Genomic DNA, 27,692 nt, shown 5'->3' on the forward strand with positions numbered 1-27,692 from the left:
GTATGTGCTCTTCCTTTCAGCCCACCTGTTTCTAAAAAAAGGTCAACTATGTCTGTTATGTACGTTTGGTACTTGTTACCAAGAAAACAAAGCTTTTAAAACTACCTCCACTGTTACAAAACAGATGTATCAAGAATAAATTCTATGTTTCCACCACTGTAAATAATCTTGTATATCGTATCTCGGATTGGAGCTGGTCAAATATTTAGGAATTGTTTACATGACAATTTCCCCCCCTCTATCAATTAAAAAGCATTTCTAAACATTTCTAAACCACACATAATTCAACCAGCTCTACACTGATTCACACGAGCGTTAAAGAAACGCTCCAATAAACACCAAAGGATCACACGGAGATTTGCTACTACGAAGAGAATGTTTTATTAGTTGCAACACTTCATTCAGCTAAATCCACATAGTAATCGATACAGAAATACTTCAGAAAAAAAGTGCAAATTCTCAGTCTGTATTTATAATACACCCCAATTTCTTAAAAGAAAAGGCATTTGAAGTAACAAATGGAACAAGAATAGGTAACAGATCTAAAACGTTCCTGGGTTCTAAATCGAGAGCAATGACTTCAGGTATTGTAGGTGCTATCATCTCGGAAGAATCAGCCATCGAACATTCGTGGGACATAGCTGCTATATTCACTGGGAATATGAGATCAGAATTGGGCTCGGAATGCCCGGGCTTCCCCATTCAAACAGCACCCCTCTCTTCTCTTGGGTGTGGTAAGACATGCTTACAAATGTTTGTGCCTTTTAGACGTTCTAGGTAAAAATCATGAAAGAAATATTCACCAGGAGCGCTGATTCAACTCTTTGCTTAATCTTTTAGGATCAATAGTTTCCTGAACAATGGCAAAAATCTTCCCCCTTGTGATGAGGCCAAGTAGCCGGGCTTGGTGTGGGGGACTGGAATCCTTGTCCCTCAGGCTGTGAAGTGACAGCAGACTCCCTGCAACCCAGACTTTGCAGTAGGCATCACTGCTTCTGTGCTACACGCTGGTGTGGGGAGAGGAGACCCCACTCACAGGTTCCAGACACCACCTCCCTCCCTGCCATGGAACAACACTGGGTTTGGGGCCTTTCATGGAGACAGGATTTGGCCCTCGATCTAAATGCAAAGGAATTGCTTTTGTGGTAGAAGAGCAGTGTCTTGGCAAATGCCTCTGCCACTTCAGGTCCGACATTGCCTAGATGGAGTCTCAAATACGTCTCAAAGCAAGAAGCCATAAACCCATAGGGCCCTGATCCTACAATGAGCGTGTGGGGGCTCATCTCACTTTAATGGGGCTGTGGGGGAGGAGCACAGGTATGCCCACACACAGCCAGTTTTAGGGGCAGGCCCATATCTTTACTCAGCAGGTTACTTTGTTCATTCCTTAGCACTAGAGGCTTTGCCCTGCCTGAAGCTAGCAGTGACCACCCTCTTACTTTCCATGCAAAAGTTTCAAGGAAGTTCCTTGAACTCAGGGTGCTTCATGAAACATCCCTTGCCCCCAGCTATAGGGAGCAAAAGCGAACATCGCTGGAGGGGCAGAGTTCAGGAATACTATGGGGGCACTGGCTGAGAACAGAAGAATTTCAGAGAAGGAGAGGGCATGTTCTGGCCCCCAGGTAGACACATGGCTGTTTGCTTCAACATTTCCAATCTCTTTGGCCTTATTTTTTCCCTTTTATTAAAAAAGAGAACTGAAATTGCTGGTAACCTGGAAGCCTGGTCTATGTGAGAGTGGGGAATAAAGGTGCTACCTGAGCATTGCAGTACCAGGGATAGCATTATCGCTGGCACCCCCGTGGGCAGGCACCCTGTGAACGGAGGAATGCGAAGCTTAAAGCCCAGTCCAGAACTGCATGTTGCCAGTAAAGGGATGTTGCTGCTGTGTGTTATCATAGACTACCCCAGACTGCAAACCAAAGTTAGCCAGCATTTAACCAACCTGCGCCAATCACACTGAGGGAGGTGCCGTCTTCTCAACCCACAAAGGGAAACTGGATATTTCACTACATACAAACGCAGAGCAATCTTGTCGCTAATGGGTTACAAGATCAACCCAGTATAAGACTGGCTCCCCCCTCAGGTCGCTTCCCTTCACTGAAGTCCTCGGTCATAAACACACAGACAAAAAGCCCTGGGAGTCCACAACTGGGCTTGCATTCTAAGGGCGCATTAGTGCATGCCTTCTCTTGTAGGCTTCCCTCTGCCAAAACCCCAAGTTCCTTAATTCACGTTCAAGTCTTATTGAATCAAATCATGATCAGTGAACCCTGCAGGTGAACTGTATCAGGCTTAGTAGTCAGCTCAGAAATATCATTTTAGTGTGTTCCATTTATTCAGTCCCATTTTCGTGGGAAAACATCCTGACCCCAAAGACAGAAGAGGAAGTAATTGTACTTCTAACTACAGTAAGAGGTTCACTTAAGTTTTGCTTTAGGACATACCTGTAGTCATTCAGTGCTGCACTGCCAGGAAAGAGGGGAAGCATGCATTAACAGCTTTTGCTATCCACTCCTGCTGCAGCTCAATATCTCCTCCAGAGTTATGACGAGCTGTGATATTACCACTGAGGGAGGTGGATAACAGCTGTTGATTTCCTTTTACTAACTGAACAGCAAGCACTTCACATTCTGAAGAAGATGGTGCTTATGCAAAACACAAACAGAAGAGGTGTATTATAAATAGTGTCAACGTGCCTGGCAAATTTCTTATCCTTTAAAGGATCATATCCTAGTCCCATGGAAGTTCTGCCACAGACTTGAATGGGATAGAAATTAGGCCTCTGTATGCAGCAGTACAAAAAAAAAAAAAAACAACAAATGAAACTACTCAAATGCTAGACACAAATAATCACTGGCTCTATCATACCTGATGAATCGCTCCACACCAACCTTTAGAAATGCATCTTATAAACAGGAAGCGCCGTAAGTCAGTAAACATCCAGATGAAAAAAGAACTGGTTTGGTTTAGAATTAGTCACCTCCCCACACACAGTTTAAATATTTCTACAATGCAAACAAAACTATTAAAAAAGCCCATAACTGAAACCAGATTGTGCACACGTTCAAAGTGCTGAGGCAGTAGGTACAGCAAAAAGGTACTCAGCAGTGAGGTAACAAGATGATCATCTTTCACAGTAACAAAAGTAGGGGAGGGAATGGAGAGAGAGGAAAGAAAACAACTTCTCCAAATGGAATAGTAGGGATACTTCAAGCATTACACACATCAATGGAAAACAATGGTAGCAGCAGATTAAACAGCAGTAATTATTATACCCTTAGAATACAGTCATTCTGGTGCCCCACTTCCAAAAGCACTTCATCCATGATGTACTGCTTAAGAACTAAGGGCCTAATGATCAGTTTAAGAAAACCACTGATACTCAGCTCCGCCACATTCATCAAGTCTCAAAAGCATTTTGAAACCCGCATCTTTTAAGTGTTCAACAGCCTGGTGCGCATGTTAAGATTTATCTAATACTGGATTAGATTCAGACTAGCTATGTAAATAAGTGTGTAAAAAAAGTAATCGGTTAAACGTTTAACTGGGGAACTAAGGACGTGGGGGGTGATGTAGCAACCCCATGTTTTACGCGGGGTCCCAACTGCCGGCTTTGCGCCTGGGCTCCCAGCTACCGCTGGTGCACAGCATTCGGGATGACAGCTGGGACCCGGAGCCAGCAGCAGTGTTTAATCGTTAACTGAATTGATAAGCATCAAGCTTAACGGTTAATCGGTTAAACTTTTACATCCCTAATTCAGACCAGGCTCAGCTAACCAGCTACTAGGAAAGCAGATCTGAAAGCCTTACACAATTCTATGTGCTACACCATACCTATCCACAGACACAACTCCATACGCCTTTTACAATGTTTAGCTTTGTTCAAACCACGCACACAAAAAATGAATTGTTCTCTTCTCAATTACAAAAAAAAGATTCAAACCCCAAGGACTTGATCCTGCTGCCATTGAAATTAATGGCAATGCTTCCACTCACTTTAGTGGGACCAGAATCAGGTCTGAAGTTTAACTTCCATCATGAAAAAAAATGCAAAGTCCCAGCAGCAACTTAAAAAGACTTGCTCCGCATATCTTTGGATATCTTCCAATTCGTGCAATATTGTGAAAGCAGTCAAGCTTCATTGCTTTCACCCATTTCCCCCTCCCCCCCAACATCGCACTCACAAATATACAATAATCAAAGGAAAGAACCCCTTTTGGCATAAGAGAAATTTCACTCAATTGTGTGGACAACTTGGAAATCTCATTTAAAATAAAAAAAATAAATAAACATTGCTTGTAAATAAGAATCTATGCGACAACTTCCTGCAGTACATGTACATTCATATATAGCTAAAATACGTATTTATGGTCATAGTGCAAAGCCTCTGTTAGCATGACATATCCAATTTCTGCACAGAAACCAAAAACATGTTGTCTTTATATCTGCCTCGCTGAGATATGTACAGCACCGTTCTGCACTGTCCTACAGAACCTAGCTATAAGGGTATAATAGAGGACAAATTCAAAGGTTTAACAATAGTGGCAAACAATGGTTTAAACAAGTGCCTCTTGGGTTTTAGGAACTCAACTATATACTGATTTAGAGCAGATTAATCAAAAAAGATACTACTAGAGTCCTATAACCATGTTTAGGCATCAGACACCATAGTATGTACTTGTGTGTTCAACTGTCCTACTTAATTATTTTAGTACCATAGTGGCTAGATGTCCAGAGCATCACAGTTCCTATTTTAGAGATTTCTATCACCAGTTTAAAAGACAAAGTGTCAAGCATTATTCTGCACCCAGGGACATGAGCATCCAGAGGACACTGAACAGGGAAGCAGTATGCTTTTTAAAATACAGTTTTCCCAGAACAGGTGCTAATAGCAACTTTCCAAAGACTTTCCACACTAAGAAAACCAGGTTCTAGTCAAAGAGAGTAAGGTACTAGTTAGGAATTATATCATTAGGAATAGCAGCTAAAAACTTACACGAACAGATAATTAAAGTGACTTTAGAGGAAGGATCGAATATTTGCAGGCAGGCAACATCAGGAGCTAATTTGTAGATGCAATTGTAAGTGAAGAAAAGTGAGAGTAAAGGGGTGAATACCCAAAGCCCATGTCTCACCTCCATTAGCTTCCTCTCTCATAAGTGAGCAGAAAACATAGACACTGTCATTTCAAGAGGTTAGAGAACTATTAACTCGATTTCCACATAGTCCTCCCTGCATTCACAAGGCATCTATATTTTAGAACAGCCTGCTTTTAGATGTCTTAATTTGAGATAATGTAGAATGAGATCCAGAATATTTTGGGAGAGTTTTATAAAGTGAAAGAAAGCCAACTGATTAAACTATGCTCAATGGGCCTCTGGTGGTTAGAATCACTAATTTAAACAAGACACAGAGATTATTTCCCCTGATTAGGACATCCTGGAAAGGCACTGTTTGATCAGTAAAAAACCAAGCTGCGAATCAAATTGCATGGAGTTGCCACTATTGTTTCACTGTTAAGTAAACATCAGTATTTTAAGATACACAGGAAAAAATACAATGCACCAAGAGCCCCTCTAATACTAGGATATTTAAATGGCTGAAAACCATATACTGTAACAACTTGTCTAAACTAGACATTTTAAATACTAAACTCTATTTTATCATACTTGTAAATTAAGACCTGTAAAGGTAAATGATACCTACACACTCCACAGCAATTAAGAAGCCGGCTCATTTTGTCAGTCTTATGTGATTGCTAATTCCCTTCAAATACAGTTATGACTTACAGAACTTTTTGAATTCAAGTCTTTTCAAATCAAAGGTGCTAGGTATTCGTTCATTCAACATGAAACCCAGTGATTACGCTACAGCAGAGTTTAGCAGTCTTAACCCTTTGGAGTGCTACATTTTGAACTATGGGAGTTGACTTCATTATGCTAATGTACACGTGTCTTCTGGTCAAAAGAACATGAAATTGTAGATATTAACTCCACCAAATCCATTTGCCAGCCATAGCTTTTTGCTGGAAAACTGACAAAAAGATGCAGCCTCTTTATTGGTTTTAAGAATTTAGCCAGTTAGGTAACTGACACACACGCACACACACAATTAATGCTAAATGGAGTTCTGATCTTGGTTCCTTTGTTCCACATGATACAGCGCAAGGAGAGTCACTTCTACAACAAACTGCTGGAGGAGATCTACACGGAACGCCAAATCAGTCCATTCTTACTGGGCTCCAAAAAATTCTCAATCAAAGCTTCAATGACTTTCTGTAGTTGTTCTTCCAGAAAGGTTTTGTCACTAGAGGGAGAAATCAAATGGCTGAAGTTACAGTAATATCAAGTGATCTATCCCACAAAAGGCAGCTCCAACACTTCAATAAACTAAATTTGATTAGATTTCAAGAACCTCAGAAGTCCCTTAGACGTTTTCTTCCCATACAGCTAATTGTAATGTTCGTACTTGCTGAGCTTCTAGACTTAGAGCTCAATCTGTTTACTTTAGGAAAAAGATAATTGAGAGGTGACCTTGATTACAGTATACAAGTACCTTCATGGGGAGAAAACAGTGTGTGCTAAAGGGCTCTTTAATCTAGCAAGGAAAGGCATAATAAGAACTAATGACTGGAAGCTGAAGCCAGACAAATTCAAATTAGGCACACATCTGAAACACAGAGGGATTAACCACTGGAACAAACTACCAGGGAAGTCTCTTGGAGTTTTCAAATCAAGAAGACCCTCTGGAAGATATGCTTTAGTTAGTGCAACAAGTTACTGGGCTCAACATAGTGGTAACTGGGTGAAATTTAAGGGCCTGTGATACACAGATGGTCGGACTAGATGATGTAATGATCTCCTTCTGGCCTTAACTCCTATGAAATCTAATTAATGAACGCAGCAAGGGAAGAAAATCAAGACCAAATCCATTAAACAGAACAACATGTCTCTAAAGACACATACCCCTCTCTCCTGCTACTCCCTGTTGTACAGTATATTTCCACTGGACGCAAGAGGAACCGACTCACTCAATCTGATATTAAGTAGAAATAAACTCATTTGACCTATGTCCTGTTTAGATCAGTTTTGGCCATTTTGACCCTGCCCAGGAACTGGCAAGAAGTTCGTTGCTCTTTAACCCGTGAAGACTTAAAATATAAACTAACAATGAAACATTGAAACAAAAGAGCACCTCATCTAGCATAGTATAGTACTCCACTCCTGATAGAGACCAAAGAATAATGCTTCAGAGAGAAGTATTCAACCTCTATCATCCACCTAGCTGAGCAGTGCTATAACATCAGGGGAGGAAGTGCCTTTCTGATCTGCAGCTGCTGATCACGTTATGCTCTGGAGTAGAAGGGCTTGATAGTCCTTCTAATTTCTATCTTGGAGAGTAAATGCTGATACTCTTCGTATCCATTTGAATGTCTAATCCTTTAGAAAAAATTAAATTATTTCTTTGTATTGGTTACTAAAACAAAACAAACCAGCAAGATGTGCACACACTTTGGGGTCTGAGCCAAAGCCCAAACAAGCCAATGGAGTCTTGCCATTAACTGCAGTGAGTTTGAATCAGGCCTTTACTGAGGGTATGTCTATACTACCAGCCGTATCGGTCAGCAGCGATCGATCTGGCAAGAGCTGACATTCAGAAAATTAGTGTTCATAATACCTGCCACTTCGAGTTGCAATTGCCCAGGCTCCAGTCAAACAGAAAATCTATTCAAGGTCCTCAATATGGTAAACAGCTACTAACTGCAATGTGTAAACTGGAAGTTAAATATACTCAAACTTGGGGACCAACAAATACCTGCATAAATATGAATGAAGGTGCCTAAGTAACTGACCCAACTTTCCCAAGGGCAGAGCATCCATTGCTCTGATTGACTGTGTGGAATGAGCATGTTTGGCACCCTGAAAATAAGGCCAGTTGAAGTGTCTGTCTTTAAGACCCTCCCAAGTTTGAAAAGTAAAATCTAGGTGCTGAGAGTGACTCTCACTTGGGAGTAGTGTGACCACCCTAAAGCCCTTCCTTCCAAGAGCAACAAACACTGATGATACAGATGGTATGTGGTGGTATAAAATGCTTCTCCCCAAAAAAGGCACGTGGGACACTAAAGAGGAGTGATGATGTTTTTTTAAAGATCAGAGGGAGGAGAGTTTCACATATGCAACTCACGAACGCAAAGATTTCATCGCCAGATAACCTAGGGTGCAATAGTGTGATCCCTAAAAGGCGATTGGGTGGGTGTCTACTACAGTTCATGGACCTCTCCGTATGAGCAGAGCTTGATGAGGAGTGAAGGGGAAGGATGTTCCAGGATGGGGGGGCGGGGGAAGAGAATGGGTTGCAGCAGCAGACTTGTGAAATTCAACTCTTGTCCATTTTATCCACTGCTAACACAGTTCTAGCATTAAGCCTCATGAGTAGATCCATGCACGCCAGTGGCTGGGGAGGCAGTTTAACAGCCCGAAACCCTCAACTGTCCGTCAAGTCATGTGCATTGCACCCAGCAACTAGGGTGGGAAAGCTCTTATCTTTGGAGAATGTGTCTCGCCTAATGCATGTTCACCTACAGGTCTGTGGAAATATTTTGAATGATGAGGGTTTAGCTCCAATACTCACCAGTCAAAAGTACTGGCCGGTCAAGCAAAAGGAGTAAAGATTGTACAGAAAAGACACAGATTCAGCCAACCTAGTGTTGACACAATGTGGAAAATGGAAACCCTCACCTCTGCTCAGGCCGCGCACACATCTCTGCATAGTACTTGATCTTTGGCTCAGTTCCACTTGTCCGGAGGGTGGCAACACACCCATTTTGAAAAGTGAAGGTGATCATTTGACTCTTTTTACTTGCAGGCAACACCTAATGGAACATCATCATCATCATCATTTTAATCTGTACAATCAACATGCATCTCCCCTCCCTGCTATCCTAAGTATTATGCACTGCATAGAAACTCTGACACAATGCAAACAAGTGATCAATATGAAAATTAGTTTCCGACGACCTGGTGCTGTCTATATGGGGACTTAAGCCAATTTAACAACACTGCTCCAGAGTGTGGATTTTTCACATCCCTCTGACTGATGTAGTTAAACCAATCTAATTTTCTAATACAGACAAGGCCTTAATTACCCATGTGTAAAACTAATTTTAATTAAATTATGGATATCTTAGTGGAAACTTAAAAAAAATTCTTTGGTGGATACTTCAATTGTTTAATTAACATTGAAGATTTATCCACTGATGGTATTTCCTTTAAATCAAAGGTGTTTAAAATTACCTTGAAGCTACTGGGCTCTTCTGTAACTTTAAAGGAAACTCATTTAATCAGCGTCTTGAATAAAAATTTGGCTGCAAACCTCTGCGTTTCATTTATAGCTATTTGCTTTTAAAACTTTGATAGGGAACATAGCTGAAAAACTTCACAGGATGGATGCTTGTTCATATCTCAAACATGGGGAGTTTGATAGCTCAGTGGTTTGAGCATTGGCCTGCTAAACCCAGGGTTGTGAGTTCAATCCTTGAGGGGGCTGTTTGGATCTGGGGCAAAAAATTGGGGATTGGTCCTGCTTTGAGCAGGGGGTTGGACTAGATGACCTCCTGAGGTCCCTTCCAACCCTAATATTCTATGGTTCAGTTACATCATAATAAAGTCAGTACTTTCGGCTAGTGGCCTTCTGCTAATGCTGATAGATATTCGCATTATTGCAAAAATTGCTTAAAATTGTTCAAGTTTTTTATTTATGTGGAAAGGACATAGGACAGACTTTAATTAATGTGATAGATTTAAATTGTCTACGTCACTGTATTTTCAAGAAAACATACAGTACATAAAAAGAAAAAAGAAAAGGAGTACTTGTGGCACCTTAGAGACTAACCAGTTTATTTGAGCATGAGCTTTCGTGAGCTACAGCTCACTTCATCGGATGCATAGCATATCGTGGAAACTGCAGAAGACATTATATACACACAGAGACCATGAAACAAAACTTCCTCCCACCCCACTGTCCTGCTGCTAACAGCTTATCTAAAGTGATCATCAAGTGATCATCAAGGAAGGCCATCTGGAAATGGCCTTCCTTGATGATCACTTGATGATCACTTTAGATAAGCTGTTAGCAGCAGGACAGTGGGGTGGGAGGAAGTTTTGTTTCATGGTCTCTGTGTGTATATAATGTCTTCTGCAGTTTCCACGATATGCTATGCATCCGATGAAGTGAGCTGTAGCTCACGAAAGCTCATGCTCAAATAAACTGGTTAGTCTCTAAGGTGCCACAAGTACTCCTTTTCTTTTTTCTTTTTACGAATACAGACTAACACGGCTGTTACTCTGATACAGTATATAAGAATTCTTCCATAGACATAGCTACCGCCTCGTGGGGAGGTGGACTACCTCCACTGATGGGACAACCCCTCCTGTCAGCACAGGTAGCGTCTACACTGAAGTGCTACAGCCTTGCCGCTGTGATTTTTTAAATGTAGATAAGCCCTACATTTATATCCCAAATACTGGATGTTTGGCATCTTTCTGTATCATAAAGTCAACTTAATGTACTCATTCACAGGCTCAGAAAACACCTTGTCAAAGGGTTAAAACGTTAGCCACTATACTAATTTTTTCTCCAAGTATTACGTAACTCACCGATTTCTTATTAAGCTGGCTGCTATCATAGCCAGTGGTAACATCCCGTACGTGTAATATACCATAAGTGCCACAAGACTTTGGATAAGATTTTGGGGAATCAAAATTCCGAAGCTTTTCGAATACCCTTTTGATAGTAGGAGGTTCGTAGCACAAGAAATAGGAGGTCTTTGAAATGTGATATCCATACCTACAAGGAAAAATATTATTTTAATTACAAGAGAGTCTCAGTCTTCTGCACACTAAGTCTACAGAGTGATCAGTTATCCAGAACGGTGACCATGATTCTCCATATTCATGAGCATACTTTAAGTCCAAGCTTACTTTTACTTACTGCTGATTTTAAAAGATAGCCTAGACAATGTAAAATGATGCATGATGCCCGTTTGCAGACCCAAAACCACTGAACTTCACCAATTCACCCTAAAGTGAGGGTCAGTAATGAAGGACAATAATGTACAGTAACCCTCCATAGTCACAGAAATGGACTGAATCCAGTTGAGAGAAGAACTTGAAATTCATGCCACTAAAAATAATATAGGATCCTTGTTTGGAGCCCGGAAAATTGTGCTTGGAGCAGAGAGCTGATCCAGTGCCTACCTCCATGTCTCTATCCCTGGTCTGATCCATAAGCCTTCTCTACTCTTCCTTGGGCCCCCAGCCTCCACACACTCCTCTAACTGCTCCTTTCTGGATGCACAGAGCAGCCTAATTCTTGCCACACCCATCCTTTCTTGCCTTCTACTACATTCTCCTCCATTTTCCCCACTGTGCCTTTGGAAAGATATTGTAAATTTCATACCTCTGTGTTGCCCCTTGCCAGTATTAGATCTCCAGTCCTGCTCTGTGCTGAGTTCGTCCTGCCACAATCTACACGTGACAGAGTGAACTCAGTTCAGCAGCAGTCAGAACAGTGGCCAGAAGCAGCACTGTGATGGGAGATATTTAAAAGCAACGGCTAATCCACAGGCCATAACAAAGACAGCAAATTTATTTTCAAAACTAAACAGATGATTACTACTTCCTTTTTAGAAGCTAAGCTCTCTGGGGACCTGTGTTTATATATAGGACCTAACATAATAAAGCCTCAAGCAGAATTGGGTATATAGAAAAAGTAAGACACTCATGAAAAATAGTAGTGAACCAAAGACTGACACACTTTTGTTTCAAGATCTGAAATTCTGGGTTTGTATCAGTTTCCCTGCAAATTTCAAGGTTTTCAATTATTCCTTTAAGTGGCCACTGTATGTGATAAACCTGGCTCGTCACAGGGTAGAGCCTAACTAATCCAAATCAAGCTGCTTCAATCTGTTAACTATCAAACACTTCACATAAAGAGTTATTTTCTTAGCACCCCCAGAGTATTTTTTTTACATTTCTATAGCATCTTTAAACCCTGATAGGATGGGGAATTATGGGACAAAATGGAGATGGAGAGGATACACAGGGAGGAAAGAATCAAACAATATAGCAAGACAGATGCTGAACTGGAATCCCAAGGGCAAAAAGACGATGAGGTAAACCAAGGACAACTTAGAAAAGCACAACTGAAGAGGAACCAAAAGCTATTAAAATGACATGGGCAGAAGCTACGCCTGCAGCAAGAGACTGTCAAAGATGGAAGGCAGCAATGAAGGCCCTGTGGTCTGCATGGAATAAAGAGGCATAAGTCAAGTTAGTTTACACTCCAAGCACTTTACAAAGATATACGCAGAGCACAACTAAAATACAGAAGGGAGGATAACCAACACAACCTAACAGTGGGAGAAGAAATCATTTTTTCTAGGGATAGATCCAGGGGAAACCTCTATTCTTACACAACTTTTTAAGATGCCAATTCAGAACTGACTAGGCCTCCTCCATTCTTAAGGACTATCCTCCAACGTGACCTGTATCTACCTCAAGGAGAAGAAGAGTTGAAGTGACCCAGAGAGGTTTTTAAACTGTGATTCCAGTACGTCAAGGCATTTTATATCTAACGCTTTTCACTAAAATCATCCTCCAGTAAGGTTAAAGGAACCCACCCTGTAAAGACTAATCAGGTCTAATTACAAGTAGTAAACTTTAAAAAAAAAAAAAAAAAAAAAAGCGTGTCCCAAACCCACTTATTTTAAGAATAAGTTTTCAGATGCAGAGCTCATTGTTAACTTAAAAAAAAACTTGTGATTTTCTGGAAATCACAAATATACCCTAAATATGCTATTGTCTTTAGTTCCTCCACACCTCTTGATTCTGCCTGGACTTCTATGCTTCACTTGCCCTCCCTCCTTAAACACAACATGAAAAGAACCTCAACAAGAGGTCAGAACTTCTCTTGCAAGATGTTTAAAAAAGCAAAAATTAGTAGGTAGAAGTGTATAATTTAACTCATCTAATAGTAGATTGATTATGATGACAATGAACTAAAAACACAATCCTTGCTAGTAGGACTTTTTCTGATATTTATTCTAGCAGCCAAGTTTTTATATCCTCCCCTCTTCCCCATCTCTTAATCACCATGTTATCTGTATCAAACACAGTTGACAGGCATCGTATTTCTCTGAACAATACATACACATTTAATGTATATTAATCCAGTTTACATTTATATGGTATTAATGTTTTATATTGCACTTATTTTGTACAGAAGAAAGTGTGTCCTACTAGCAAGTGACAGATACTGTTCTGATTTTGATAGTGCTGAGGAAATTGTTTGATTACGCAAAACTCAGGAAAAAAAAAATCAAAAAGGAAAGTAGAGCATGTTAAAAAACAGAACTTACATTTCATATATTTCAGTTAGTTGCTGTGCCAATGTTAGGTTCTTGATTTCCAGATAAGATGCCATTTCAGCTATAACCACAGCTGCACTCACGCCATCCTTATCCAACACTGATGTGCCACACATGAAACCTGACAATCACAAGACTAGTGTTCAGAGCAGTTCTATCCAAGATTTCCATTTGTTTTACTCAGGTGAAGTGTTAAACTTCAGATGCCCTTTGTGCACACAGAACTAAACACACGTCCAACTGCTGCCACTCTATCTATGCATATGCTACACCCATCTACCCAGTAAGCCAGCCACTCTAAGAGTTATGGGGGTGGAAAGATGTACTGAACAACCTATCAGTTTCAGGTAGACAGAAGCCTACAGCCCTACCATGCTATGGTACAATTCCCCTCAAATCTCACATACTAAGCAGGGCTGGTTTGAGCAAGTACACTTGTATGCTGCAGGGAGTGTTTCCAGTGATTTAGTAAGCAGCACTAGTCCCACAAGTCAATCATGAATCAATGCCCCACCGTGCTGCCAGATGTGTAGTCTTTTGGAGGACATCTAAAATCAAGGTTTTGACTCCTTGCAGTTGTTAAAGATCCTTCTACGTTTTATGTAAGATCAGGGATGTTCAATCCAACTTGGATAATTGCAATCTGCTTCCCTAAAGTCCACTTTCACTTTTAATTGGATATACTTCCTGTGCTAAACTGATATGTTTCTATGTGCTGCTAATCAGCTGCCATGTTCCTGTGACATTGCACCCTATATGATTTTATAAAATATGCTAATGAGTGTGAATATAATGTAACCGGAATATGCTTCATGCAAAAGTTCTCTTGTAAGGTACCATTACAAAGCTTATAATCTACTGAGCGTGGTCATCCTTTTTGTATGAATCTATCATTCTTGCAACTAGAAATATGAAATATAACTCTGAGGGTCTGTTGTAATTATGCAATGTGTGGGCCATTAACGGTGGTTTGGAATCTTGATGGCTCCCATTAAGCAGGACAATTGTCTGTAGATGGCTCTGTTTTACTTGTAAGTCTTCCTGTATATGTGCTGGCAAGTGGGTAATGAAGTCTTACAGTGCCATGTGATCATGTCACCTGAACTGGAATCCTTCTTTAACCTGGTGCTTTTCCATTTAGAAGGAGGGGTGGGACCCCAGAGAGGGATAAAGAATTTCCGCCTTATGTAAAAGATATGTAAGTGGGTAGAACAGAAAAAAGGGGGCAGCAATCATGAGAAATCCCCTAGCTACCACCTAACCTGAAACAAGGGCTGTACCAGGGGAAAGGATTGTGCCCAGACTAGGAAGGCGTCCAGTCTGTGATAAGAAAAGGAGTACTTGTGGCACCTTAGAGACTAACCAATTTATTTGAGCATAAGCTTTCGTGAGCTACAGCTCACTTCATCGGATGCATACTGTGGAAACTGCAGAAGACATTATATACACAGAGACCATGAAACAATAGCTCCTCCCACCCCACTCTCCTGCTGGTAATAGCTTATCTAAAGTAATCACTCTCCTTACAGTATGTATGATAATCAAGTTGGGCCATTTCCAGCACAAATCCAGGTTCTCTCGCCCCCCCCCCTTTTTTTCAAAAAACCACACACACACAAACTCACTCTCCTGCTGGTAATAGCTTATCCAAAGTGACCACAATGTGCATGATAATCAAGGTGGGCCATTTCCAGCATAAATCCAGGTTCTCCCCCCCCCCCCCAAACTCACTCTCCTGCTGGTAATAGCTCATCCAAACTGACCATGCTCCTTACAATGTGTATGATAATCAAGGTGGGCCATTTCCAGCATAAATCCAAGTTTAACCAGAACGTCTGGGGGGGGGGGGTGTAGGAAAAAACAAGGGGAAATAGCTACCTTGCATAATGACTTAGCCACTCCCAGTCTCTATTTAAGCCTAAATTAATAGTATCCAATTTGCAAATTAATTCCAATTCAGCAGTTTCTCGCTGGAGTCTGGATTTGAAGTTTTTTTGTTGTAAGATAGCGACCTTCATGTCTGTAATTGCGTGACCAGAGAGATTGAAGTGTTCTCTGACTGGTTTATGAATGTTATAATTCTTGACATGATTTGTGTTCATTTATTCTTTTACGTAGAGACTACCCAGTATGACCAATGTACATGGCAGAGGGGCATTGCTGGCACATGATGGCATATATCACATTGGTGGATGTGCAGGTGAACGAGCCTCTGATAGTGTGGCTGATGTTATTAGGCCCTGTGATGGTTCAGGGGACATTCATAAACCAGTTGAAGAACACTTCAATCTCTCTGGTCACGCAATTACAGACATGAAGGTCGCTATCTTACAACAAAAAAAACTTCAAATCCAGACTCCAGCGAGAAACTGCTGAATTGGAATTCATTTGCAAATTGGATACTATTAATTTAGGCTTAAATAGAGACTGGGAGTGGCTAAGTCATTATGCAAGGTAGCTATTTCCCCTTGTTTTTTCCTACCCCCCCCCTCCCCCAGACGTTCTGGTTAAACTTGGATTTATGCTGGAAATGGCCCACCTTGATCATCATACACATTGTAAGGAGAGTGATCAGTTTGGATGAGCTATTACCAGCAGGAGAGTGAGTTTGTGTGCGTATGGGGGTGGGGGGGATGAGAAAACCTGGATTTATGCTGGAAATGGCCCACCTTGATTATCATGCACATTGTGGTCACTTTGGATAAGCTATTACCAGCAGGAGAGTGAGTTTGTGTGTGTGTGTTTTTGGGGGGGGGGGGGGGGGGGTGAGAAAACCTGGATTTGTGCTGGAAATGGCCCAACTTGATTATCATACACACTGTAAGGAGAGTGATCACTTTAGATAAGCTATTACCAGCAGGAGAGTGGGGTGGGAGGAGCTATTGTTTCATGGTCTCTGTGTATATAATGTCTTCTGCAGTTTCCACAGTATGCATCCGATGAAGTGAGCTGTAGCTCACAAAAGCTTATGCTCAAATAAATTGGTTAGTCTCTAAGGTGCCACAAGTACTCCTTTTCTTTTTGCGAATACAGACTAACATGGCTGTTACTCTGAAACCAGTCTGTGATAGAAGCTTATTGAAACATCTCTGAGGGTGAGATTTTATCTGTATTCCATTTTCTTACTGTACTAGACTTAGACTTGCGTGTTTTATCTTATTTTGCTTGGTAATTCAATTTGTTCTGTCTGTTATTACTCGGAACCACTTAAATCCTACTTTTTGTATTTAATAAAATCACTTTTTACTTATTAATTAACCCAGAATATGCATTAATACCTGGGAGGGCAAACAGCTGTGCATCTCTCTCTATCTGTATTATAGAGGGCGAACAATTTATGAGTTTATCCTGTATAAGCTTTATACAGGGTAAAAACGGATTTATTTAGGGTTTGGACTCCATTGGGAGCTGGGCACTTGAGTTTAGAGACAGGAACTCTTAAGGTGTTTTCAGTTAAGCCTGCAGTTGTTGGGGGATGTGGTTCAGACCTGGTTCTGGGTTTGTAGCAGGCTAGCGTGTCTGGCTCAAACCAGGCAAGGCACTGAAATCCCAAACTGACATGGAAAACCGGTTAGAAGTAGTCTTAGCACATCAGCTGGCAGTTCCCAAGGGGGTTTCTGTGAGCCAACCCGTCACAGTTCCATCTAAGAGGTGGATGAATTTCCATAGCTGAAGTGTACCCTGTGTAGTCCTTATCTACCTCTAAGGGTTGTCAAGAGGCTTTGTTTGAGAAGTGCTCAGAGAGCCTCAGATGAAAGGTATTATAGAATAATTGCTAACTATAAAGGTATTATAAATTACCTAACAGAAAATTAACAGTGTTTTAGAGATGATGTAGCTCTGTTGGCCCCAGGATATTAGAGAGACAAGATGAAAGAGAAGCATTCGACACACAGAGTTTTCTTCAGGTCTGACTCCAAGTAGCTTGAAAGCTTTTCTCTTTCACCAAAAGAAATAGGTCCAATAAAAGATATTATCTCACCCATCTTGTCTCTCTAGTATTTCCATGGAGGATAGGTCCATCAATGGCTATTAGCCAGGATGGGTAGGGATGGTGTTCCAGCCTCTGTTTGCCAGAAGCTGGGAATGGCCGACAGGGGATGGATCACTTGATGATTACCTGTTCTGTTCATTCCCTCTGGGGCATCTGTCAGAAGACAGAATACTGGGCTAGATGGACCTTTGGTCTGACCCAGTATGGCCATCCTTAAGTTCTTACATTTTAAAGAGTGCTTTACAAACACCTGTTACTCTGCGATCCGCTATTTATTGGAACCTTAGATAAGACAAGCGGTTTTTGAAAGGAATACTCCCTTCAGCTTATTTGAAAATACGAGGCATTAACCAAACACTAAACAATTGTTGTGTAGAAAAAAAAAAAAATAAGCCACCTCCCCACCTGCATACCAAGAGCAGGCTACTTCATAACTGTACTCTATTGGATTTCTTGCACCTTGCTCTGAAGCATTTGGTACTGGCCACTGTTGGAGATGGGATACTAGACTACATGAATCACTAACATGAGCCAGTATGGAAATTCTTATGTCCACGATGTGCAAAGTAAAGTGGACCTTGCAATGGAGACAGGAACTTAACACAAGGATGCCCTGGTATGGAGCTTTAGTTGAGCTGGCAGTTGGTTATGTACTGTTGGGTACAGTTAGTTCTGGGAGGATACATCAACTGTCAGACACTACAAATTTCTGAAGTTCTCTCAGAAGACTGTGTTAAGTGACAGTATCTGAACATATCTGACAAGTAGATTAATTTACTTTTCAGTAAGGTGATCAAAAATAGAGTTAGTAAGTGGTTTGGTAAGCAAAATGTTTAAAAAAAAGCAAAGCAAAGCAAAAATTCAACATCCATTACAGAGAATGTTATCAACTGAACTGAAGACTGGACATTAGCACAGTCTGGTCCATCAGGACTCTGTATGGATGCTACAGATCTTCTTATTGTTTTGTTAGAAGTTCAAACAGTGTCACAGTCCTTCACTGTGACTCAACCAGTAGCATCCACACAGCATTTGATAGGACAGTGACTGCCATTCTGTTAACTAACGTTAACAAGGAGTTCAACAAAATGCAAAGAGGAAAACTAAAGAGAAACAAATCCTACGGGATTCCTTGTCACGACCAAGGTACATTAGCACAGAAAATATTATTTACTAGCTTTCCACATTAAGATATTTTAGAATACATTATTGTACATACCAATTGACTCTTCAAATGCAAAAAGAACTTCTTTCCCACTGTTTAGGAGATCTTTTACTCTACTTCCAATCCATTTAAAACCAGGCAGTGTTTCCTGAAAATGAAGAGGCCACCCAGTAAGAGCTATTTTTTTTCAATACAACAGTATCATGGAACAAGGGGAACATTTGCTGCTTTTTCACATAAAAATAACACCTTTCACCCCCAGATGCATTCTTGTATGAAGTCTTAAGTACAAGGCCTGGAATGTCAGAAAACCGGAAAAAGTAAAACGATGTAAAAGGACTTCATGATCAACAGGACCAAAGAATGCTGATAAACCAAATAAACAGAAGAACTGCCATACTGGGTCAGACCAATGGTCCATCTAGCCCAGTGCAAGAGGCTTCAAAGGGAATGAACAGAACAGGGCAATTTATCAAGAGACCCATCCCCATTGACCAGTCCCAGCTTCTGGCTCTCAGAGGTTTAGGGACAACCAGAGCTTGGGGTTGCATCCCTGACCATCTTGGCTAATAGCCATTAATGGACCTATCCACCACGAACTTATTTAATACTTTTTTGAACCCCGTTATACTTTTGGCCTTCACAAAATCTCTTGGCAACAAGTTCCACAGTTGGCTGTGCGTTATGTGAAGAAGTACTTCCTTATGTTCGTTTTAAACCTGCTGCCAATTTATTTCCACTGGGTGACCCCTGGGTTCTTGTGTTATATGCTACTAACACTTCCTTATTCACTTTCTCCACACCAGTCATGATTTTATAGACCTCTGTCATACCCGCACCCTTAGTCATTACTTTTAGAAGATGAACAGTCCCAGTCTTTTTAACCTTTCCTCATACAGAAGCTCTTCAATATACCTAATCATTTTGGTTGCCTCTCTCTCTCTCCCTTTTCCAATTCTCATCTTTTTTGAGATGGGCTGACCAGAACTGCACGCAGTATTCAAGGTGTGGATGTACCATGGATTTATATAGAGGCAATATGATATTTTCTGTCTTATTATCTACCCCTTTCCTAATGATTCCCAACGTTCTGTTTGCTTTTTTGACTGCTGCTGCAAATTGAGTAGATGTTTTCAGAGAACTATGCACAGTGAGTATTCACCCACGAAAGCTCATGCTCCAATACATCTGTTAGTCGATAAGGTGCCAGAGGACTCTTTGCCACTTTTATAGATCCAGACTAACACGGCTACCCCTCTGAAGCTATGCACAGTGACTCCTAGATCTCTTTCTTGAGTGGTAACAGCTAATCCAGACCCCATCATTTTGGGATTATGTTTTCCAATATGCATTACATTTCATTTATCAACATTGAATTTCATCTGTCATTTTATCACCTAGTCACCCATGTTAGTGAGATTCCTTTGTAACCCTTGGCAGTCAGCACTGGACTTAATTCTCTTGAATAATTTTGTATATTCTGCAAGCTTTGCCAACTCACTGTTTACCCCTTTTCTCAGATCATAATTATGAATATACTGACTGGCACAGGTCCCAGTACAGATCGTTGGGGGACCCTGCTGTTTACCTCTCTCCATTGTGAAACCTGACTATTTATTCCCACCTACCCATTTATTTCCTATCTTTTAACCAGTTACCGATCCATGAGAAGACCTTCTCTTTTATCCCAGCACTGCCTACTTTGCTTAAGAGCCTTGGTGAAGGACCCTGTCAAACGCTTTCTGGAAGTCCAATACACTATATCCACTCGATCACCCTTGTCCATGTTTGTTGACCCCTTCAAAGAATCCTAATAGATTGGTGAGGCAGGATTTCCCTTTACAAAAGCTGTGCTGACTCTTCCAACATATTGTGTTCACCTGTGTGTCAGACTTTTTGTTCTTTACTATAGTTTCAACCAATTTGCCTGGTACTGAATTTAGGCTTATTGGCCTGTAATTGCCAGGATCACCTCTGGAGCTTTTTTTAAATTCAGTGTTACATTAGCTAACCCCTCAGCATCTGGTACATAGGCTGATTTAAGCAATAGGTTACATACCAGTTAGTAGTTCTGCAATTTCATATCCGAGTTCCTTCAGAACTCTTGGGTAAGCCATCTGGTCCTGATGATTGTTTAATTTATCAATTTGTTCCAAAACCCACTCTACTGACCCCTCAATCTGGAACAGGTCCTCAGATTTGTCACCTAAAAAGAATGGCTGAGGTGTGGGAATCCCTCTCATATCTTTGGCCTTAAATGCAGATGCAAAGAATTCATTTAGCTTCTCCGTAACAGCCTTGTTTTCTTTGAGTGCTCTCCTTTAGCACCTCCATCATCCAATGGCCCCACTGACTGGCAAGATTCCTGCTTCTGATGTACTTAAAGTTTTTGCTGTTAGTTTTCGTCCTTAGCTAGTTGCTCTTCAAATTCTCTCTTGGCCAGCTTTATTATACTTTTACACTTGACTTGCCAGAGTTTATGCTCCTTTCTAAAGCTAAGAGTAAGATCAATAAGAGACCCCAATCCAAGCTGTTTTGTCAATTAACCATGCTTAAACCCAGCAAAATCTGTTTAAAGCCAGCAAACAAAGAGGCCAACACACTCAGTTTAGACTACGAATCTAAGGCACAGTGTTTCAGAATAGCATTCACTACTGCATACGTAAACAACACAAAAATAAATACTTGTTATAGCCTCCCAAAAAAAGATTTAGCTCTTATGAGGACCCCGATAGAACAGGAGCTGGCAAACATGCACAGCAGAAAGCTAAAATCTCCTTTTAAGAGATCTGACAGAAGTACAAGATTAACAGAAGGACAAGTGGTAATGACATAGTAGCAGTTCTGAGTGAGAGAAATATTACTCTCTACCTACAAAAAGGGGAAATTCTGTATCATGACTGATATTTAAAGATAAAAATTTCAAACCAGATTAGTATTTTTAAACTCTCGAAAGAAATTATAAAGGCTGGTCATATATATTTCTATAATCAATATTTTCCAACTCAAAAATACAGTATTTAATAACAGACACCAGAATTTTCACTAGAGGGCAACACCACTTAAGTTGATTAATAGCACAATAGTACAGTCATTTTATACATTTTTTAGCTCTTCATTGTTTGGCAAAATAGATAGAAAAAACCTCCCAGAGTTCTCATCTGGTCTCAACTGACAACTATATTAAACAAGACTTGAATCTTATTTAGTATATTATGTCAAACATGTTTTTTATGTTCTTGTCTCAGCTGCAGATATTCACAGAGCTCTAGGAAACTGAGCAAGATCCATTGTTGGTGTAGGATCAACAAGAAAAGTTGTTCCCTTCACAGCACCCCGTCATTTTTTTATTTGGAACTTGTACAAAGTACAAAGTAAAAGGTATTTACAGTGTAGAAGAGTTCTGATCAAGCTATGACAATTTTTAACTAAAATCTAGTTCAAAAACCTCATGTGCCAAATTAAAATACAAGTACTGTTCAAGTCAATTTAAACCCCACTGAGTAGCTTTCATGTCATAGATCTAAGAGAGCAACAGTTTCTGCATTATGCACTCTGGAAATCCCATAGCTTCTCTCCCGCCCCCGCCCCCCGCCCCCCCCCCCCCCCATCAAAAGGGATTCCTCTCCTCAAGGCAAAGTTTTGAGTTATTAGACCCATTTGAGGACACTGGACATAAAAATTAACCTTGCAATTCTTTAGGGGTGGGGGGGGCATCACACTGCCTCACAAGACCACCTCCCAACTCTTCACAGACAGAGATTACAGTCTGCATACTCTGCAACATGGATTAGCAGGTAATACACATGCTAATCTTCAAGGTAGACAAATGAGATCTAATGGGTAAACTGGCAGTGCCAAAAGAAACACTGAGTAAAAATCCTCAGTCAACAGCAGCAAAAGAGTAATTTGTGTCTGGACTTTTTGGAGGTGTAGGTAAATGAGGCAACCACAAAAACCTGTGGCAATCAGTTATGATAGCAATGGCTATTATATTCTTCCTGAATATAACACCTGGGGATTATACGACAGACAAGCCACCCTTACTTCAAAGTGAAACCCTTCTCGAAGTGCAATCGCCTTCAGAATTTTAGAGGAGACTGTGGTTGCTAACATGTAAATGTTCTTCACATCAGCTTCTTTGGAATGGTTCGCCTTCCAGCTCCTGAACATCCACCACCCAAACAAAGCTGCCAGCTCGTTGCCGGTAAACACCTTCCAACGACCACTGCAAACAGGATGGAAACAACATCAAACAGTTCCTTCAAGTTTCTCAGAAGCATGCATTGAGAGTCAAAGACTGTACAACATATTCTGCAACCACTGGAACAGTGAACAATTGAATGTGTCATTCTACCTTGAAAAGTAGCGCCACGAACAGCACACTAACAGGGTTCTGTTACCTTGTCTCAATGTTTCCAGACCAAATTTTCTGTTTACAAGTGTGGTCTCCCTGTTACAAACCCTTCAAGCAAGATAAATGAACCAGAAAGAACCTATCACCAATAATAATATATCAGCAATTCACACTCCACCCTCAATTACACCTGTGCAACCCCTTTGTCTTCAATTGGGTTCCACAAGCGAAGGGGTGGCCCAGAATTTGGCCCTACTGTTGGAACAAAGTTAGCAATTCTGTTGAGAATTCAGCACGGTATACAGGAGTCAAAAGGTAGTAAAAGTATATGGTCATCAAAGGCGCTATGCTTACAATCACTCTTCATAACAGATCTTTAGTGAAAGGTTTTAACTAATCTTGCTTAAAATGCATCATTAAGATAAAAATGTAAGAAAAAAATGAAGACTAAAAATAAATCTCAATATGATCAAATGTCACATTGTTAGGGATGGTGGAATAAACTGGGAAATCTAAGTGACAATCAACATCAGAGGATGGAGCAGTTAGCTCCCCTTCCCCTTTTCTCTCAAAGGCAAGGTTAAAAAGAAAGGTCCCATTTCTTACTTCTCTTGTAGTTCTGCCACCGCCAATCTGTCTGCATCAGGATCAGTGGCCACAACCACTCTGGCGCTTTCTTTCTCCGCAAGCCTCAGAGACAACTCCTGAAAAAGGCGATTTAGCCATTATATGCAAATAGTCAAATTCATTTGCGGTCCTCAAGTGTATTAACTCCGCTGAAATTCACACACACACCCAGGTCTCTGACTTTATTGCATTACCATTTCAAAACAAGTGGAAACCCAACTGAAAAACAAAGTGACTGAACTAAAAAACTAAATACCAGCACAGATTCTCCTTCTTCAGGATTTGGACATTTAACGGTAGAAAAATCTGGATCTGGATCTTTTTGTTCAGGTACTGGAATGGGAGGCTTAAAGCCAAATGCTTTAAAAGCCAGCTGGACATAGTCATGTCCAACGCCATGGAAAGATGTATGAATGAACTTCAAGTTGGTCTTTGTGTTCAGTTCCCTGAAAAAGAAAAGCAGACTTCAATTAACATTATAGGTTATTTCACAAAATGCTGTGACATCATGAACCATGGTGAAATGCCAAGACAACATGACTGAAGTTTACGATAAAGCTGCTCTTTCTCCAGATGTCTAACGTGTCTTCAAAAAAAAAAAAAAAATGCGAAAAAGGAAAGTTTCAACTGTAGGCATTCAATAAAGATTGCTGGCTCAATTCTTCCTCACTCTGGAAACTGGGATCTCTGCTGCTTGGCTGGTTGAAAGTCCCTAAAAATGAGACACTTACTTCCCTCTGCATGAGACTCATGCTCTGTCAGAAAGAGCGATCAGCCTGCTGTGCATGGCAAAAGCAGAAGGCAAGGGCTAAATCACCTAGTTTAAGGTAATGAAATCACCTACATATGGGGCACAAAAATATACCACAAAAGACGTACAAAATCCCCTTAATTTAGTCCATCCCTTACGCACACTCCAAGTTGATTGCATATAGTACTTTTCCAACCCTTATTTTTTAAAGTTTGACCTACATTTGTCATTGCTGGTTAGAAACCATTACACTTTGACAAGTTTCTGAAGTGAACCCTGCATTAGAGTGTGGGAGTTGTTATATTCTTCTCATACACCACCTGTGATAGCAGATCTTTTTCAGATCTTCCATATAGCTTTTAGAAATTTCCTCCAGAGGATCTCGTGTAAGAGGACTGGTGTCTACTAGATTCTCATTCCAGGAACCATTCCATGGTTCAACACATTCTTCTATACATTTCAGGATCTCTTTGTCATGAGGAGATGTGATCTGAGCTCCATTTTCCCAATAAACCTGGCATAAAAAAAACTGACACTTAGAACTGTGTGTTACATGGGCAAGAAACTTGTAGCAAAGCACAGCATCAGACTGGTTTAGTTCTCCAGAACTTTTTTGGGATCACTCAGGCCAAAGGTTTCAAGTATCTAATTTTAGATACGTAAATTCATAATTAGGTGACCTGATTTCAGAGTTCTTGAACATCCAGGCCCCCAGCTGAAATCAGACTACGGATGCCTAAAATCAGGTACCTATGTTTTAAAATTAGGGCTGTCAAGCTATTAAAAAACTTAACCGTGATTAATCGCATGATTAATCGTGCTGTTAAACCCTAATAAAAGTACTGTAGTGCATCTCTTTATCATGTAAGTTGAATTTACACATGTAAATTATGTACAAAAACCCCTGCATTCAAAAATAAAACAATGTAAAATTTTAGAGCCTGAAAGTCCACTCAGTCCTACTTCTTGTTCAGCCAATTGCTCAGACAAACAAGAAGGCTGATTTTCTTTTTTTGGTGATTTGGGTTCTGTAGTTTCCGCATGGGAGTGTTGCTCTTAAGTGAAATCTGCAGTGAAAGTTCTTAAAATTAACATGTTCTGGGTCATCATCCGAGGCTGCTCTAATATGAAATATATGACAGAATGTGAGTAAAACACAGCAGTGGACATGTAATTCTCTCCAAAGGAGTTTAATCACAAATTTAATTAACGCATTATTTTTTTAACGAGCGTCATCAGCATAAAAGCATGTCCTCTGGAATGGTGGCCAAAGCATGAAGGGGCATGCGAGTGTTTAGCATATCTGGCACGTAAATACCTTGCAATGCTGACTACAAAAGTGCCATACAAATGCCTATACTCACTTTCTGCTGACATTGTAAATAAGAGCATTATATCCTGTAAATGTAAATAAACTTGTTGGTCTTAGCAATTGGCTGAACAAGAAGTAGGACTGAATGGACTTGTAGGCTCTGAAGTTTTACACTGTTTTGTTTTTGAGTACAGTTATGTAACAAAAAAATCTATATTTGTAAGCTGCTCTTTCAAGACAAGGAGATTGCACTACAGTACTTGTAAGAGGTGAACTGAAAATTACTATTTCTTTTATCATTTTTACAGAGCAAATGTTTGTAATCAAAAATAATATACACTTGGATTTCAATTACAATACAGAATACAATATATATGAAAATGTAGAAAAACACAAAATATTTAATAAATTTCAATTGGTATTCTATTGTTTAACAGTGCGATTAAAACTGTGATTAATCGCAATTCATTTTTTAAATTGTGATTAATTTTTGAGTTAATCACGTGAGTTAACTGCAATTAATCGACAGCCCTATTTAAAATATTAACCTCGAAGTCCTATATGAAGAAAATCAACCACCACTTTTATAAAATCCTACTTCCTTTAAAAAAGCACCACTCCCACCCAGGGCCACATTTTTAGATTAGAAATGAATTGGATCAAGATAGACAAGCAACGTCCAAGATGTGATGCTTTGTTCCATAACTGAATCCAGTTGAAGGGTCACACTGTCATCCAACCAAGTCAAATCCTCAAAAATTACTGACACAAGTAGCTGCTCTTTGTACCACACATGTGAATGCAGTGGGAGCTTAAAAAACAAAGCAACTGGGAAACCCAAGGATAAGGAGCCTGGGTGATGAGATAAATACAATGCAGGTCTACTTCTTTTGGAAAAAAGGCAAATCAAGTACTTCATATGGACAGCAACACTGAGGCCAACAGCCCAAATGCTGACTTCAACTCTTATTTTGAATTGCACCATGTAACCCCTGCTCATTATCTTGTGTATTAAGTTTTCAAAGGTTAAATGCATATTTTTAAATGTACAGTCAAGTTCAAACCCTGACACGTTGGACAGGCTTCCACAAAGAATTACAAAAAGAGGAAATACAGCATGCATTGTTTGAGCAATATGTAATATTGTGGCTGAATACAGTGCTCCAAATTAAATCAAAGATGGAAGTGACAAATGGAGCCACCAATTAAACAGAACAGAATCTCAAAGTAACTCCAGTATACAAGGTATTTTAAGTAAGTCCTCCCAGTACTGATCTTTTTTTAGACTACGTTCTAGACAAAATTCTCTAGAAAGGTTGGGCTCAGTTCTAACCTCATTTTCAGACTATCAGCTTGGGGAGGGAAAGTACTTTACTTCAGATGCTTGCGTCGTCTATGTGTAATGAATGGCAGAGGAACAGAGATGCTAACTTTCCCCTCATCTGTATTCAAGACCTATAGTGGACTTGAAGTGGAAACTTCCTTGCTTCTGTTCTCAGAAAACTGGGGGTATAATTCAGAAGCCAATAAAATAGAGCAAACAATTATGTGAAACTATTTTTCTTCTAATGGGTATAGATAGAAAAACTCCAGAAGTCGTCTCATATATTAGATGTTTACAAAGTGCCAGTTGCTGTAGCATCTCAGTGTTTCTCAAATGCGGCCACCAGGGCCTTTTCTTGCGGCCACAGCCTCCCGGGCTGAGTGTGGCACAGAGCAGTGGCCCCAGTCCCAGGGCCACCAGCAGCGGGTTGGGCCCTGTTCCCCTCCAGAGACACTAATGCTGGAGGTGCAGGCAGCTGGTGAATTCCACACTTTCCTGAGTGTAGGGGAGGCAGGCTTCGTCCAGGGGCTCCAGGCTCTCTCCACACGCTGGCAGGCTCTGGTTCCAGGCTCTGGTTCCAGGCTCACCACGCCCATCATCGTTCCTGGGCCCCGCTGCCTCCCTCCCCATCCAGGGCTTAATTTGTCCCAGGGCTTGCTGGGGCTGAGTAAGTCTGCTGTGAAAAGTGATATTAAACATAAAAAGATCACTTTTCACAGCAGAAGACTTACCA

General features: G+C 40.5%; 1 protein-coding gene across 1 annotated transcript in view; it reads right to left on the bottom strand.

The window, feature by feature from the left end:
• Positions 1 to 373: 373 nt before the first annotated feature.
• Positions 374 to 27,692, bottom strand: part of PGM2L1 (phosphoglucomutase 2 like 1) — a 73,860-nt gene continuing 46,541 nt past the window's right edge. The window contains exons 6-14 of the mRNA XM_074954637.1: positions 24,644 to 24,837; positions 23,829 to 24,018; positions 23,552 to 23,649; positions 22,636 to 22,816; positions 18,643 to 18,736; positions 13,421 to 13,550; positions 10,659 to 10,848; positions 8,742 to 8,875; positions 374 to 6,309 (exon numbers count right to left, since the gene is read on the bottom strand). Of these exons, the coding sequence (XP_074810738.1) occupies positions 6,207 to 6,309; positions 8,742 to 8,875; positions 10,659 to 10,848; positions 13,421 to 13,550; positions 18,643 to 18,736; positions 22,636 to 22,816; positions 23,552 to 23,649; positions 23,829 to 24,018; positions 24,644 to 24,837 (1,314 nt within the window). The 3' untranslated portion in view covers positions 374 to 6,206. The remainder of the gene's footprint in view (positions 6,310 to 8,741; positions 8,876 to 10,658; positions 10,849 to 13,420; positions 13,551 to 18,642; positions 18,737 to 22,635; positions 22,817 to 23,551; positions 23,650 to 23,828; positions 24,019 to 24,643; positions 24,838 to 27,692) is intronic.

The sequence above is a fragment of the Natator depressus genome, chromosome 1 (genome assembly GCF_965152275.1).
Source record: "Natator depressus isolate rNatDep1 chromosome 1, rNatDep2.hap1, whole genome shotgun sequence".
Lineage (NCBI taxonomy): Eukaryota > Metazoa > Chordata > Testudines > Cheloniidae > Natator > Natator depressus.